The following is a 16,259-nucleotide window of genomic DNA, read 5'->3' on the forward strand; positions in this document are numbered from 1 at the left end:
TACGAACGACAGAAAATTTGGTTTAACGTATACTTTAAATACAAGGGAAAAACTTTATATTTTCAGAACTGGTACGAAAGCGACTTCCATTATGTGAAAGACCTTGTGAATGATAATGGTTTTAAATCAATCAGTGAAATAGCTATTATATTATAGTCAAAAGGAAATTATCTTTGTGAATATTTAACAATGAAAAACGTTTTTCATTCTAAAATAGAAAATGATACATGCATGAGGAGAGATATAACTATCGAAACGATTTTCAATTTAAATTACAAGGAGAAATAAACGATATCAGTAAAACGAAATCTGGCTTCTTCTACAAAATCCCACTTGATGACAAATCCCAAAAAACCTATCATGGAGAGTAAAAGGGAAAACGAATTTAGCGACTTAATCTCTCTGTGTTGGCGAAGACAATATGATAAAAAAAATTGTAAAAATTTTAATGAAAAAGTATTGCTGAATTTAAATTTTAAATTATTGCACAATCTGTTGCCAAATAATCTATACCTTAGCAAGTGGAATAAAAATATTGATAAATTGTACGTATTGAAAATACATAACATATGTTTTCGATTGTATACTTGTAGAAAATATCTGAAAAAAGTCTCTGCTATACTTGAAGTAAATATTGCTTGGAAACATAGTAGTATCCTTCATTGCATGTAAAAATTTTAAATACAAAATGAAATGTAAAACAATAGAAGAAAATATCACAAATGAATGCCTTATTTTATTTTTAAGGTCATCGCTTGCAAGCTTTTTCCTTGTTTATAAGCTACCTCAAAATGTCAAATTGATTATTGCATACTTAAAATGCTTTTTGAAAAGATCTGAATTGTAAAATATGAAATAAAAAATGTACGTTGTAAACATTATCAGAATAAAATGTCCTAGAGGCCGACCTGCCCCTCATACATTCATGCGGTAGGACAAAAAGAACTGTGACTGTGGAAGCAAGTCCTACCGCATAGTATCGCACTGTACTTCGCTTTTTATGTTTTCTATAATCATAATTGTCAAATCCTATGCCCATATGCAACTTATTTATGTCAACATGCGAGTTAATCATGTTGACATGTGACTTATTCATGTGAACATGCAAGTAAGTTATTGACATAAATATATTCAAGTTGTATGTTGACATAATTATCTCGCATATTGACATAAATATCTTGCATGTAAACAAAATTAACTTGCATGTTCACATAAATTAGTCGCAAGTCGACATGAATAACTCGCACGTCTACTTAATTTCTACTTGATTAACTATCATGTGGCCATAACTATGTTGCAGGTCTGCTAATTAATTATCTTGCATGTCAACACACATAAGTTGCATACATGATGTCATAATTTTGTTGCATTTTGCATCTTTGATGTAGAATGGTATCTTTATATGTGAAATCAGTTACTAAAGCCCGGATCTGACAGATACGGAGCCCGTATCTGACATATACGGGCGTTAGTAGAACCATGTTAACAAGAGCTTGGGCTTTGGGTAGTTGTTTGTGACGTAGGCCTGTCTATTTCATTGTCGGCCACTCGGCCATGCGTCTTTCAAGTCAACAAGATTTTCTGGGGTTTTTTTTGGAAGTTGATTTTAATCAACTCTCCTATGCAGTTACTCAGACAAACCGAAAGTGAAACAGTGTTTGGACCTCAGCACAAATCAACGCTGCTGACAAGACTTAGTTCTTGAAAATAATTGATAAATTCGATGTAATGTATGCTAAAGCATTGTTTTCCAAGGAAACTTATTTATAAATACCTTGAAAATAGTCAGATTTTAAATGGTACGAACAATTTGAATATTTTTTGTAGTCGTATGTATTCCTACGCCAGAGTTCAAAATGGTCTCGTTCAACTCGACGCTCGGCTGTCTCCGTAAATCCTTGTCGGAGATTTACGGTGTCAGCCGAGCGTTTGATTGAACGAGACTAGAATTCAATATTGCTTGGATCCATGCAATTTTCAAGAAATATTTCTATTACTTATTCATAGGTTGATTAAATTAATTTTATCCTTATATATTATTTAACATGATTCATATGGGGGTTTCTCGACACTCTTGTCAAAAAAGTACAAAAATTAATTTATAAAAATGTGCGTAATTCAAATTAGAAACTACATGTACTTGTCATGCAAAATAACATATCAGTGATTTTAAAATAAATAAACATCAACAAAATCAACTCCCACCAGTTCTTCAGTACTTTGATTTTTAGCTATGACTATGCAATCAATGCATAATTTACTTGAGACTTAATTGCATTATTTTTAATTAAATTGTTTTGATGCAAGAAATTACTAGTAATAGCTACTGAGCAGTTAGTTACGTTTTACCGAAAGTGCAAGGTCTTGTTAAAATGATTCTTAGGGATTTTACCCATATAAAAATCTGATTCCCTCAGATGATTTGTAACTTGTATGTCGACATATCATGCATGTTAACGTCAAAATTTATATTGCATGTAGGGGGCAGAAAATGTATGCAACCAGTTCCACCGTCTAACTCATTCCTCAACTTAGATCCTTTAATGAAAAGTGCATAAATTTGAGGTCAAACCTCAGATTTGAAGCCGAGTTTTTGACGTAAGGAAAGTTGGTGACGGCGGGGCAGGACTTTAATTTATATAACCAGTAGTGTTAGAAAAATGAACATTGAATAATTTCATGAAATCGAAACATTCAATACGCGTGTGTAATATTTTGACACACAGAGAGTTTAGAAAAAGTTGAGCAAATTTTCATATTAAGTTTCTTTTTTAAATATTTCACCTTTTCGCACCATGCAACAATTTTGATCGATAAATAAGCACTGGTATAAAGAAACACGTTGCATTTGGTCACTGTATATTGATATAAGTCTCCTTGTTCCTGACCTTGGTTCCATGCGCATACAACATGATTACTTTATTTTCCAAACATATCATAAACACGATCTGATTTACGATAAATATTTATCGTCTTCTATCAACAGCGCGGGGATAAAAAATTGAACTCTCTTGACTCGATCTGACTGCGATAAACCCCGCCTTGATCTAAAGCTGAATCTCGGCCTTAACTTTTTTACACTCAGACTCCCTCTCACTTTCTCATTTTCTCACTCAGCATTCAAAATGACACAGTCCCTACTCTTCCTCTACCTGTCCGCTCTTGGTTTCTTGCTACCAGTCCTGGCGCAGGGGACATGCGTTATCAATGATTTTGAAGTGCAGACCAACTTTGTCCCAGAACAGTTTAGCGGGTTGTGGCACCTGGCGGGGTACAACCGAATGATGCGACCCGTTACTCGCCTACCCCCAAGGATTGCGAAAATCACCACGCGATACGTCAAATCTCTGTATGCACTGGGAGAAGATGGAAGGGGGACAATCAGAAGCAGTAAGGGCATTTTTGTTGAATCGTTTTAAAGTTTTACGGTTATATAAAGTTTTTTTCTTGATTGTATTTGAATGTTTAATCATTAAGGTTCAGACATGTTCCTTAATTATACTTGAAATTTTAAATGTAAAAACTCTCTTTTTATTAAACAATGGGGCCTTTTCATGGATCATAAAAAGAGATAAATGACATAGAAAAAACATGTTTTAAGCATAGAAGATCATATTTAAATATGGATAAACATGATTTTAAACCTCTGTGTAGCACATGTATTGATGTACAAGAATAGCTATATGTACTATTTGGAATACAAATTGTTACTCCCAGGATAATTAGAAAACGTGATTAGTAAATCTTCCGGAAATAAAGGGAAAAATTCATGTTTTTTATGCTTCAGGACAAAGATAAACATAAACCTTTTCTGTGTGTAATATAACTTGAAACGGTTTTAAAGGAATTTAAAACAATTTAAAAGGAATATTTTTAGAATTTTACAAACAAATAATGGTAAAACGTGCGTTAACTCCGCGAAAGAAGTACAGTTCATTTGGGATAGAGACAGGGGTTTACTGTAATTACATGCTTTAGAAAACTCTTTAATACGTATATATTAAGTATTCTATTTGGTTTCGTATTTTTGGGGGAAAAACGACTATAATGCTTAGAAAGCAAAAGTGTTTTTACTTCATGAATATGAGCAATACCTTTAAATAACATAAATAACCGTAAGTAAACAGCCATCCTGGGAAAGTACCGATTGAGTACAACTATTTCCGGTTAAGGAAGGGAGTCTTTTCTGGGTTTTTGACTTGTCAAACGTAAATTTGATTAATTGTTCATTAAATCAAGATGAAAGGAAATTAAAATAGTATATTTTTCTTTCTTTTTTACTATCATATAACTTGGCATAGAAAAAGTAATCAATGTTTAGAATCTAACAAGGACTATATTTTTGGCGTAATATTGGCGTAGGAAAATATCACATGTTTCGCAATTCAGAATTGCTGCAGATTAATGAGTCTGTTTTAGCATTTTAAAATCAATAACATTAAATGTTGGATTTTTTACTAATGTTAACTAATGATATGATATTTTGGTTTCAAAATATGTTTTTAAAATATGATTTGCCTATCAAATTACATTTTTATAAGCTTTATAAAGCGCCCATTCTATAATTGATCTGTGTGAAAAAATCACTAAAATCAGTCTTCGATCTGTCTTATTAAATGGTCAATATATTAGCTTTTCTGTCAATTTATATCTTTATATAAAGTCTTCATAATACGTACATAAAAATAAGAAATTTTTTATTATTGGAAGCATAAAAAAACAATCAAAATTTCCTCAAAATTTAAGAAAATTGGAGGAAAAGCGGTCTAAGCAATATCAATTTTAGTACATATTTATTCCAATTTAGTAGTATAAGCTGATAGACATTCTGATATTCTATCATCTCATTGAAGAATAGAATCTTTAGATTTTAAACAAATTTGTACAGAACTACAAAGAGCTACACTTGTTTTTATCATCCTCTACGTTGAGGAAAAAGGTAGTGACCTTGACCTGACCTTTATGCGAAAACAAAAAGGTCAAATTTGATTGAACTAATAGAATCATTTGGTAATATTATCTGTTTGACTGTGTCAAAATTTCATGAATTTCTTATTATAAGAAGTATGTTTGATAACGAGAAGACTCATTTTAAAAAGCGCCATATACGTATAAATTTCAATGAATTCCCCGTTTATTTTGGTTGAATCAAACTTAAAATTTACAAACTTAATTTTAAGGAAAATTATTGTACCAGAAAATTACCTTTGTAACATTAAAATCTGTGAGCATTTTATATAGGTCTTTAGGGTATCTAAGCTGAAGATCAAAGTACCGATGAAACGACGAAAAGAGACTCCCGTATATACATGTACATGTATTGACTGGGGGTCATTTTTCTACATAGATAAATGACCCACTCGGTAGTAGAATACTTGAATTACATCGTAGAATTCCTATCCGAAGTGGGTTGTAGGTAAATGATCCCGTAGAATATTGACTCTATATTATTTTCTTTAGGGCGAGTATAGGGGTATTGGTTGGGAAATTACATTGCCTGCTTGATACTTAGATTATAGGAAATATAATTTTCTTCCGTATCAGCTTGTTGGCATACTCAGCTTTAGTAAGCCTTTCTGATCACCCGTTATTGCCTATCATCATTATCATAGTCTGTCTAATTTTTCAAATTAAAAAAGAAAAGGTATGTCAGATTTCGAGAATTGGATTACACTGAATATTAGATGTTCCACTAACATTACATCTTAGCAACGGAAAAAAGACGTACCATAGAAAACAACTGAATGTTTATAATGGATTATTAAGATAGGGGCAAATCTAGAATTTTTTTTTAAAAGGTTGGGGGGGGGGGATGGTTGATAATACAGCGTATTTTTACATTGTCAAACTACAGGGACATCTTATCAGCTCTGCTCTCAATGACATATACATGTATGTATAAATAATACACTTATATGTCAGAAAAAGGCTAAATTTTATCAATTTAAACAGTCTGAATTCACCCTATTTATGAACGATATTTGAACCTAGGAATTTATACGGCGATATGTAATTTATACTTTCCTTGGATTTTCCATGCAAAATGTCCTAAGGTAGCAAGGGACAGTTTCGAATAAAGTACCCGTCAATATTTTTGTAAAATTGAGAGTTGCTGTACTTGAAGGCTTATGAGTGTTGCTAAAATTCATGAAATGATTTTTAATGATTATCATTAGTTAGAGGGGTGTCTCTTGTTGAAATTGATATGCAATATGTAGGCCCCTTATGTTAGGTACATGAGAATCAGAAGTAAAATGCGAAACCTGCGGCTATGACTGTTGTGCTGACTTTACACAGTGAAATTGCAAGTTACAGACGGGAGGTAAAATAACACGAAAAGTAGGTGGATGGGACATTGTAAACTATACACTGGTAAGTTTCTGACATGTGATAGTGCAACATGCACGCGGTACGGAAGGTCAACCCTCTGCAGGGAATTAGCTGGGGGAGGTCTAAAAAGCTGAAAAATCATGAAAAATTAGCAAAATATGAAAGGGTCAAAATCTCATAAAAACCAGTATGTAGAGAATTTTACAGGTTTTGACTAGTAATTTTCTTCAGAAATTGGTGACTGGCCTTATAAAGAGTGAATTAAAGGTATTTGTGCTGAATGGGAACTGAGGAAATTCTAGTTACAGAGTTCCGAAGACATGCATCCCTTGGCTACAATGAATTGTATCAAAAAAACTGTCCCCTGCCACCTAAGCATTCATACTCGTTTACAGCAGTTTCCAAAAGTAGAAACAACAGCTGTTGTTTTATTATCATTCTTGAAAAAGTGACCTCTAACTGAGTGTATCTATTGATAATTTGATATACATGTGTCTCTTAATAATTTTGATTAATTAAATTAGTAAAGGACTCATTGACAAATAAGAATTGTTAATTAGTAAAAGACACATGTATGTGTGTTGATAAGTAAAGCCATCGTCAACGTGTTGCATTCTGCATACTGAAAGTCGGGAACGGGGGTCCTCTACAGTATTGCACTGTACTCAACTGTTCGTTACGGATCTGATTTATAATAAAGTTTATTTGAGAAAAAAATGCATCCGTCAGGTAAACAGCGTTCGACAATGCAGTCAATGTATGATCGTGCCTTGTTAGCTCAGTGAGACGAAGTCGGGGGGAGCTTATGCTATTCCCCCGGCGTCGGCGTCCGGACCTGGTTAAAGTTTCTGTTGCAGGTCCTGTATCTAAATTACTACTTGTCCTATCTTTGCATGGATGATGCATCTGGACCTACGTATGGGCTCAAAAGACTTAGATGCTAAATCTGGGCCATGAATTTCAGATGCTGGAGGAGGTTAAGGTTTTTGGAGCAGGTTAAAGTGTTTAATGCAGGTGCCCTTTGATAGCCATTTCTAGGTTACTACTGGTCATAACTTCACCAAACGTGCATGAATGGTGTGTCTTATGGTACTGATGCACCCGATAGGCTTGAATGCTGAATCTAAGCCATAGGTTTGGGATGCTGAATGAGGTTAAGATTTTTGGAGCAGGTTAAAGTTGTTGGAGCAGGTGCCCTCTGATGATTATATCTTAGTAATTACTGGTCCTAACTTTACCAAACTTGCGTGGATGGCGAGTCTTATGATACTGATACACTTGACAGCTTGAAAACTGATGTTATTTATGTAAACGGGAGGTGCATCCCTAGTTCTGCCTAATCTTTCATTAGCATTCGTTGCTCCCCCTGCCCCTCGCCAAACATGAATGTTACACGTATCGCCTCTAATTTCTTAATTTTTTATGTAGTTATGAGCAAGGTTAAAATTCTATGGGGGTCAGTTTTCAGCGTGTGGGGGTCGTAGATTTACAGGTCAGGAATGGTTTAATTTCTACTGTAGAAAAAGGACCTTACTTGTCATAAAATACTGACTCTTGGTCATTTTTTCTGTAGAAAATTTACCCCTGGGTCAACATGTCATGTTGTAAAGTTTGAATTTACTGGTAGGGAGTAAATACAAAATTTACAAATTCCGCGGGGGTCACTTTTCGTCGTTACACCAGTCAACTGTGTGAACTCCGAAAAACGCCATCTATCATGGAAACTCGTATTCGATGTTAATTACAACAGCTGTTTTTCAGTACATGTCTTGTCCCCTCGGATCTCTTAGTTCTTCGAGTATATATTATTATTGACAAAATAAAAAAAGCAACACGTGGCCAGTTTTATTCAAAGCATTTGTATTTTGTCCGTTCTGGAAGAAACAATCCGAGACATGACAAATGTAACGCGATTAAGTTCAAATGTGGAATATGCAAAGTTATAATTTTACATATTAAGTAACGAAATAGTGTATTTTCAAACTGTTGATTTTGATAAAAGAAATACGCTATATACATTTATGATGTTTTTTCTTTAGCTGGACAGGTGACGGTGACTTTGAGAGATGGCCACAACTTCACTCGGTGTGAGGACGTCGATTTTTCTACCCATATGGAACAAGGATCACGGCCTGTAATGGACCTCATTCAGACCACGGGACGACGACAGGGGGCCCTGACCAGGTCTCACATTGTAGAGACGGACTATGCCAATTACGCTGTCAGGTACACATGCGAGCACGAGCTGCCAAACGGCGCGTGCGCACCGAATAAGGACCATCTTTGGATTCTTCGCAAAGACAGTGCACAGTTTTCTCTCACAGACTCTCAAATTCGAGGCTTTATGGAGAGACTGTGCATCTCTGGTGCCTACATCGAGTCACCAATGGGACCCCAATGTCCTTTTGAAGATAATCAAAAATAAACATTGTTATCCCCGAGTATGTACTTTTGTTTATCTTTAAAACATAGACACTGGAAGTAATTGTAAATATATTGTATGTATGTATAAAAAAGGATCATTCCTTTCTTATACTTGCACATACAATATGTTTACAATAACTTCCGGTGCTCATGCTTTACACATTTTTTTTAAAGCTGCTTGGTCCGATTTTATATCAAATTTTATGCACGCTTTTAAACGATGGCTATGCTTAGTATATGTATAATAATAGACATTGCAGTAGTTATACCCGTCAATTATGCCAAATTTCAATGAAGAAAAATACGTACAAAATTTGCTAACAAAACAAACGACGTTAAAAGGTACCGCGTTATTTCGCCTCATGTTTAATATAACCCCTGACGCCAAGACAGGTATGGTTGTATTACGAATTTGACATCGCTTTAAATTAAGGTCGAAATGATCAGACAAATTACAAATAAACATGTGTACCTTTTGTTCGCATATATTTCCAAAGTCTGCTGTCTTTACAATGGATGCATAGCATGCGGGTTGAATAAGCCCAATCATTCGGGGGACGAAACCAAGCGGTTTCCTTTTCTAAACATTCCCGTGATGCATTTTGGTTTGTTTTTTCGTTTGCCCAAAGAGAAATTATTTTTTTTACTTTGAATATTTCTAACTTTGAAAGGAAACTGATTCTGCTGGTGTAAATAGGAGAAAGTCCATAACTTTCTAGGATAAATGATTGGTATGAAAAAAAATTTGATACTTTAATTACAAAAAAATCGGACCAAGCAGCTTTAATCAACGTTTTCCGAGGAGCAGTTGGCGCCTGCGCTATGTATATGTATATCTATACAAGACTTTAGTTTAAACATGAATTATATTTTGAACTTATCCTTGGTTCAAACTTAAATCAAAATTATACGTTCCGATACCGATGTGAAGTTAAATCTTATACGTTACTTATAATATATCTTATACGTTCCAATACCAATGTGAAGTTAAATCTTCACATTGGTATTGGAACGTATAATTTTGATTTAAGTGTGAGCCAAGGATAAGTGATATTGACCTGCCTCTGTTAGTTAGGATGTTACCTTTGATTCAAGTGATACATGTAATAAGTTCGATGACATAAACAAAAAACAAAAAAGGCAATGATCTGTTCTTCTTTCAATGTAATATATATATTATAATATAATGATAGATGAGCACAAATAATAAGAACAAAAACGAATGTTATTGACACATGGTTGGCCTTGCGACACTATTAGGGACACGGCTGATTGTGGTCGACAGTCTTGAGGCCCGAGATACACACGGACGCCGCTATTCTATTGGCCCGGGCCTCCTCCTCTGGGGTGAGGGTACTCTTTTTAGCCAGTATCCAGATGTAGCGGTGGTCCGCATGGCACGTGCCGTCCGTCTGCTCCTTCTGGCAGGCGTACACTACCGCCATATTGTCGTAGTCTGTGTACAGAACCCACTGGTTTTGTTGGTGTGTCTGTCCGGTCTTCTTATTGTGGTATTTCAGGAACATTTTGGCCTGATTGTTATCCAGGAACTCGACTGTCCCAGTATCTGAGTAACACACGCTTCTTGTAGGGGTGATGCCAATGCGAGCAACTGAAACGAACAACATTCTTTCAATATTTGTTGGTTAAAAGAAATGGGAAAATGTACATGTTCAACGTTCAGATGTTACATGTACGTGCATATTAGCCACATCCCCCCCCCCCCCCCCGGAAAGTCTTTCTGTTGGAAATATGGCATGTATAAAATGGTTGTTGTCCTCAGGTCTCTTTCTTTATCGTAAAATTTTGATATATGACAAAAAATTTATTGCATATCTGAATCTGCAAATGAAGTTCAAATCGACAAAACGACCTGACAACTGACTTGCAATATGAGTTTCAGCTTCAAATGACGCGGTGACTACTTTACTATTTTATAAATATTGTTTATCCGTTTTACAACATTTATTTTATTCATTGATTGAATTGCAGCTATAATTTTCCCCTGTTCATGAAAGCATTACGTTTCACCAAAAATGATCATGATTTAAAAAATACGAATATTTATTTATCCATAATATTTTCCAAAACTAAAGCCAAAAGCATAGGGGATAGGCTATAATGGTTTATCGTTCCGCGAAAATTATGTCCACCATAAATTCTTTACTGTATTGACACGACAAAAATGAAGTTTATCACAAGTTTATGGCTAAATGCTTAAATAAATACAAACACTGATAAAAATCAAGAAAAACAAATGAATTAATCGATTAAGTAATAAACAGTATTAATTCAAACCTTAGTCAATTAAATTTTTGTCGTTGGTTATGTTTTTTCATGAAAAAAAATTTAATTTTCAATGAGTCAATTGACATCAAAATTAGATATTCTTAAATTATTAATTTAATAATAGACGTTTATGCGAAGATTAATGTTAATTTGGCAGACATACTGACCATTGTAAACAAATGGCTGGTCTCCTTTCAGTCCAAACTGACTCTTTTGATCCGAGGTCGAGTAAATGGTGATTCCTTCTATGGGGGTGAAACTGTTATACTTGACGGTTTTCCACGCTGAAGTTGTGAAATTCTCAAAGACGAAATCCCCCTTCACCTTAATGTCGGCCACTTTGATTTGACACAAGGAAACGAAACTTAAAATCCCTAATTGGTAAAGCACAACAGCCAAGAAATCTCCGGACTTCATCTTTGTTGTTCTGTAGATTATATAAAGATTAACAGAATGGTTCTCCTTATATAGCAACTAATTGCTCGGATTTTTTTTTAGTTTTAAAATTCGTGTTTAACCTTAAGAACATTTGGACAGGCGCAGGTAGTAGAATGACGCTTATACCAAGACAGTTTGTTCTGTCAGAACGCTGCATTAATCAACGCAGGCGAGACAGGTGTTTGCTTATTATTAATTGATAAGGACAAGGATGTTAAATGTACAAATCATGTACAGTCTTATCTTAATCTTGTATATGCGATGATAAATGGAACACTGTAAATAAATAAAACATTTTTAAATTTAACAATGGAGGTGTGAATTAGAACGTTTAATTGCATTTTTTATCATTAAGGCGAGTCGTTATAGCATTCTAGCTATTTTGAAGTATGTGTAGTTTCTACCAATGGTATCTATGTGATGTCTTGCAATTTTTCGTGGTCCCCATTACACCACGGTTATCAGTGTGGTATATTTTGAGTGGTGCCATGGCGTTATCTCTAAAGGAATATATGTGGTGACCATTAATTTATCATGCTGTGATGGCTATTTTCGTGTTGTTTACTGAAACATAAAATATGGTACACGTATCCCACACTTTGGGTCTGATGTCTGTTACTGTTTTACTGAGGGTTTTTTTTTTTATACAGACGTGGTGCCCCGTCCTATTTGTGTATATGTGTGTGTGTGTGTGTGTGTGTGTGTGGTATTTTTTGTTAGCTTTTCAATTTTTCTGACCATCACTTCTACAGAGACAACATTTATAAGATATAAATGACCCAATTGTAACCTTGTAATTAATAATTGAACATATTGCAAGCAAACGTGTTTATTTATTTGTCAATAAGTCTTTGAACATGCATCATCAAAATGAAAAAAAAAAACCCTCTAGTTTAACAAACGTCGGTAAGATTTTCTCTGACTATATATGACAATTACACATTGCACGTCGACATACTAACATCTACGGAAACTTTATTCTAAAATATTTGCAATTACGCATAATTCTGCAATTTTATGATAAATTCTGATATTTTTGTTATTCAAAACTCGGACCTGTCAAAAACTTGCAGTTTTAAATATTATCTGATGAAAAGAAATGTGTCAAACGAAACAGTGTACTCTTTATCCAATTTATAAATATATGCTGTTTAATTCAAAGACTTCGGTTCTATGTACAAACTCAAAAGACATTTTGGCACCAGCCAAATTAAACAAGTTTGCAAGCAATATGCCCTAGAATGTTATAGGGCACAAAAAAGCGCTGATCTTTGGCTTTCACGTAGGTCTATGCGCGGTTTCCCGGATTACATAGCGTATATCCTGGTCAGTCCTGGGAGTAAGAAATAGCTTCTTGTCTCCGCTCTGGTGACAGCCCGTCAAAAGTGACCGAAGTGCAGTACGTTTTGCATGTTAAGTGGGAACAAATTCTTCAGCTTTCATCGGTATCAAACGAACATGTTAAAGGAAGACAAAAAAACCGCGGAGAATGCTGAAGAGATCAAGAGGACATATTTTGGTTCAACTGCAAGAATTTAATTGATGACTCGTAAGAGTACAGCGTCTTGTTAAAATCTTTATTGGGAACTTGAAACATTCATTAATTCAAAGACAATTTTAAACGGAAGAGGAAGATGTTTTTGTATTGCGGTTTTATGATCATGTGCAGCTTTTGTTCGTCTGTTATTATCATATAAAAACTGAGATTTTTAAATTAATTTCGCATTTGTGTAAATTCTTTATTTGGCAAATAATCAGTAATTTGTCAAACAAATTCTTTAAAAATCGGGCAATTGGTTAATAAATTCATTCTTTGTATGATTTGATTCAAGACGTCACAGTGGCCCCATGCATAATACATAAATTATATGCTTATATACATCCATACGTCCTATCCACAGTTATAACAATTGCAGCAATGCATTTTTCAGAAGAAAGGGTTGCCCATTTTTTTTCTCCGTTTTCAAAAAATAAATACAATGTATATTAATGAGACAACGCAATGTTCACATACATATACATACATGTATACACACACACACGGAGGAGGAACGGATGTCCCGTTCCGAATACTATTCCTCGTCTCCAGTTCTTGGATTTAGTCATTACGTCATCGGACACACGTCGCTGTGTTCGATCTGTCTTAGACTGGTCATATCCAGACACACCGACTGGAATATTTCCTGGATCCTCTCCCTCTCTGCCGCTGTGTGAGACGTACCCCTGGACAGAGTCCACATATAACTGCTCCCGGGGTCACAGGTTCCGTCCGCCGCCATTATTTTCTCACAGGCGTACACCACAGCCAAGTTCGTGTAGTCTGTGTGAAGGATCCAAAAGTTGAAGTCCAGGAACTGGTTAGTGAGGGGATTGTAGAACGACTGTCGGAGCTTGGCCGGGATCTCGGCGGAATCCTCCACGCTCCCCTGGAGTTTGAGACAGAACGCAAACGAACTCGCTAAACGGACTCGACCGGCTGCAATGTAAAAACCAAACTTAAGGGATGATAGCTATTTTGGTTGAAGGTTGAAGGAAAGCGTGAAAATATTACCAAAGAATAATAGAATAGAATATCATCGTGATAATATCATAGAAATTAGGCTCGGACTGCAGAGCAGTTGACTATACCTTTGTTACAGACACTTAAAGAAAAATGACCCCTTAAAGCTACTAGCAAATGACTCCCTCCCCCTCCCCAGGAACTTACCCAGAGTAACAGTCTTGTTGTTGTCCGCGTCCCTCGAGAACATGAGGGACACGTCAGACTTCACCACCTGCATGTCCAGACCCTCGATGGGGATAATTTTATTATACAACACCACATTCCAGCGGGACTCATTGGCAAAGCTGTCATAATCAAAGCCGGGCTGCACAGAGATGCTGGATACCACGGGACAGGTGCCCGTCTGTGCCCGGGCGGGCCAGGCTACCAGAACGACCAGCGAGGAGAGAAAGAGAAGCCGGTTGGTCATGTTTCTGCCGAGTGCGCCGTGGTGCTCCCAAAGGTTGGTTTTAATGGAAGGACACTTCTTTGATTAGTCCAGCGCACGGACCAATGGAGGGGAAATGACAGCGGACGGACGAGGACAGACGACCTCTTGTGATGCATGTAGCCGACAGCCATTAAATGACGTCATGAATAGAAAACAAATGAGTGTACACGACTGCGAAGGTGCAAAAACACTTGTTTGTGTGATCAAATGTACAAGACACAATAACAATTCTTTATGTGATGGAATATACAAGACCCCTGTGGGCATTAACCGTCTCCCAATCAGACACAGAAAACTGCACAGTTTGCAAAATTTGTTATCAATGTTTCTTACTCGGGAAAATACAGCTAATTTATACACAGAAAGAAATAAAATTGCAACAGAATAAGTACATGTACAAATGTATTTAAAATACACAATGAATGTTCGTCCCCTTTACTTCTACTATATTAACTTTAAACCTATGGCATAGGCGTCGGAATCGGGGGTGGGGTGGGGCTTAATAGCGACCCCCTCATTTTTTTTGGGGGGGGGGCAAATCTAAACATAGCTATAACCACTATCCTTTTTTTGGTTTGTCAAGATTTCTGATAAGTCTACCCCCTCCCACCCCCGCTTCCAATTTGCTTCAAGCACCACTGCATAGCGTATGATATCCAACCCTTTTTTCCAATTACTTTTTGAATTGAATTTAAGACCCCATAAATGTCAAATTTAAAACTCGTTACAAAAATGGAATTGATATTCTATCATCCCCAATAATTTCTATATTTAATCACATAAAATTCTTCTTTCAGTGAAAATGATTTCCCAAGAGGAATCCATTTTAGAGTTATTAAATTCAACATCCTATTTACACGAAGTCATCCAATTAGAGTTATCTCTCTTACGTTGAAAGAAGTCTGTGAACTACATTGATACTATTCAAACTAACTTCAAGTGTCGTCAGTTTTTTTCTACAAATATTTTGAGGTAGTTGTATGTAGAACAGCGGATGTGGTTTGTTTACCACCTCAGTTTTTGGGAGTTGATTTTAATCAACTCTCCTATGCAGTTACTCAGACAAACCGAAAGTGAAACAGTGTTTGAACCTAAGCACAAATCAACACCGCTGGCAACATTTAGTTCTAATCAATAACTTCGATGTAATGAGTTCTTAAGCATTGTTCTTCAAGAAAACTCATTTAGAGATACCTTGTAAATAGTCAGATATTAAATGGCACGAACAATTTAGATATTTTTTGAAGTCGTACATTTTATGTATTCCTACGCCAGAGTTCAATATAGTCTCGTTCAACCAGACGCTCGGCTGTCTCCGTAAATCTCCGACAAGCATATATAGAGTCTCTTCAATCGCAACTTCTCGGGCCTTTCCGGCAGGCTCGGAAGTATTAACATTACCGGGTGTAAGAATTTTATACAAAATGGAGTCGCTTAATTTCCATTGAAATAGGTATCGGCTAGACAGCCTTATAAGTCGCTTCTGTGTTATATTTTAGGATATATCATTTACTTTATTAATGAAGTCTAGCTTACATCTCAACAGATCGTAAAATGTGTTGTATTTATATTAAGTTTTATAAAAAGGGGGGTTGTCATGGACGCCTAGGTAATACATTCGAGGTGTTTTTCCGAGCCTACCGGAAAGGCCCGAGAAGTTGCGATTGAGAGTCTCTCTTGCTTGTCGGAGATTAACGAATACATCTGAGAGTCTGGTTGAACGAGAGTAGAGTTCAATTTTGCCAGGATACATACAATATCCCTTAACTATTTCGATTACTAATA

General features: G+C 35.7%; 3 protein-coding genes across 3 annotated transcripts; 1 reads left to right on the plus strand and 2 right to left on the minus strand.

Moving 5' to 3' along the window:
* The first annotated feature begins 3,095 nt into the window (after positions 1 to 3,095).
* On the plus strand, positions 3,096 to 8,772 carry LOC128190912 (retinol-binding protein 4-like). The gene is made up of 2 exons (XM_052863157.1): positions 3,096 to 3,390; positions 8,370 to 8,772. The coding sequence occupies exons 1-2, from the start codon at positions 3,126 to 3,128 to the stop codon at positions 8,753 to 8,755; spliced, it is 651 nt and encodes a 216-aa protein (XP_052719117.1). The 5' UTR covers positions 3,096 to 3,125; the 3' UTR covers positions 8,756 to 8,772.
* Positions 8,773 to 9,905: 1,133 nt separating this feature from the next.
* On the minus strand, positions 9,906 to 11,621 carry LOC128190913 (retinol-binding protein 4-B-like). Its single transcript, XM_052863158.1, has 2 exons — positions 11,211 to 11,621; positions 9,906 to 10,366 (listed from the first exon to the last, which is right to left on the minus strand). Exons 1-2 carry the CDS (start codon positions 11,458 to 11,460, stop codon positions 10,011 to 10,013), a joined length of 606 nt encoding a protein of 201 aa, XP_052719118.1. The 5' UTR covers positions 11,461 to 11,621; the 3' UTR covers positions 9,906 to 10,010.
* Positions 11,622 to 13,043: 1,422 nt separating this feature from the next.
* On the minus strand, positions 13,044 to 14,533 carry LOC128189322 (retinol-binding protein 4-B-like). The gene is made up of 2 exons (XM_052860882.1): positions 14,189 to 14,533; positions 13,044 to 13,957 (listed from the first exon to the last, which is right to left on the minus strand). Exons 1-2 carry the CDS (start codon positions 14,451 to 14,453, stop codon positions 13,587 to 13,589), a joined length of 636 nt encoding a protein of 211 aa, XP_052716842.1. The 5' UTR covers positions 14,454 to 14,533; the 3' UTR covers positions 13,044 to 13,586.
* Between the last annotated feature and the right edge of the window lie 1,726 nt (positions 14,534 to 16,259).

This window comes from Crassostrea angulata, chromosome 6 (assembly GCF_025612915.1).
Source record: "Crassostrea angulata isolate pt1a10 chromosome 6, ASM2561291v2, whole genome shotgun sequence".
Classification (NCBI taxonomy): domain Eukaryota; kingdom Metazoa; phylum Mollusca; class Bivalvia; order Ostreida; family Ostreidae; genus Magallana; species Magallana angulata.

What these genes read in the sequence shown, in the direction of transcription:
- LOC128190912 (XM_052863157.1), top strand. Translation starts at nt 3,126, where the DNA reads ATGACACAGTCCCTACTCTTCCTCTACCTGTCCGCTCTTGGTTTCTTG. An exon ending in AAGGGGGACAATCAGAAGCA is followed by an intron (nt 3,391 to 8,369) that starts GTAAGGGCATTT and finishes TTTTTTCTTTAG; the next exon opens with CTGGACAGGTGACGGTGACT.
- LOC128190913 (XM_052863158.1), bottom strand. Translation starts at nt 11,460, where the DNA reads ATGAAGTCCGGAGATTTCTTGGCTGTTGTGCTTTACCAATTAGGGATT. An exon ending in CCAGCCATTTGTTTACAATG is followed by an intron (nt 10,367 to 11,210) that starts GTCAGTATGTCT and finishes TGTTCGTTTCAG; the next exon opens with TTGCTCGCATTGGCATCACC.
- LOC128189322 (XM_052860882.1), bottom strand. Translation starts at nt 14,453, where the DNA reads ATGACCAACCGGCTTCTCTTTCTCTCCTCGCTGGTCGTTCTGGTAGCC. An exon ending in CAACAAGACTGTTACTCTGG is followed by an intron (nt 13,958 to 14,188) that starts GTAAGTTCCTGG and finishes TTTACATTGCAG; the next exon opens with CCGGTCGAGTCCGTTTAGCG.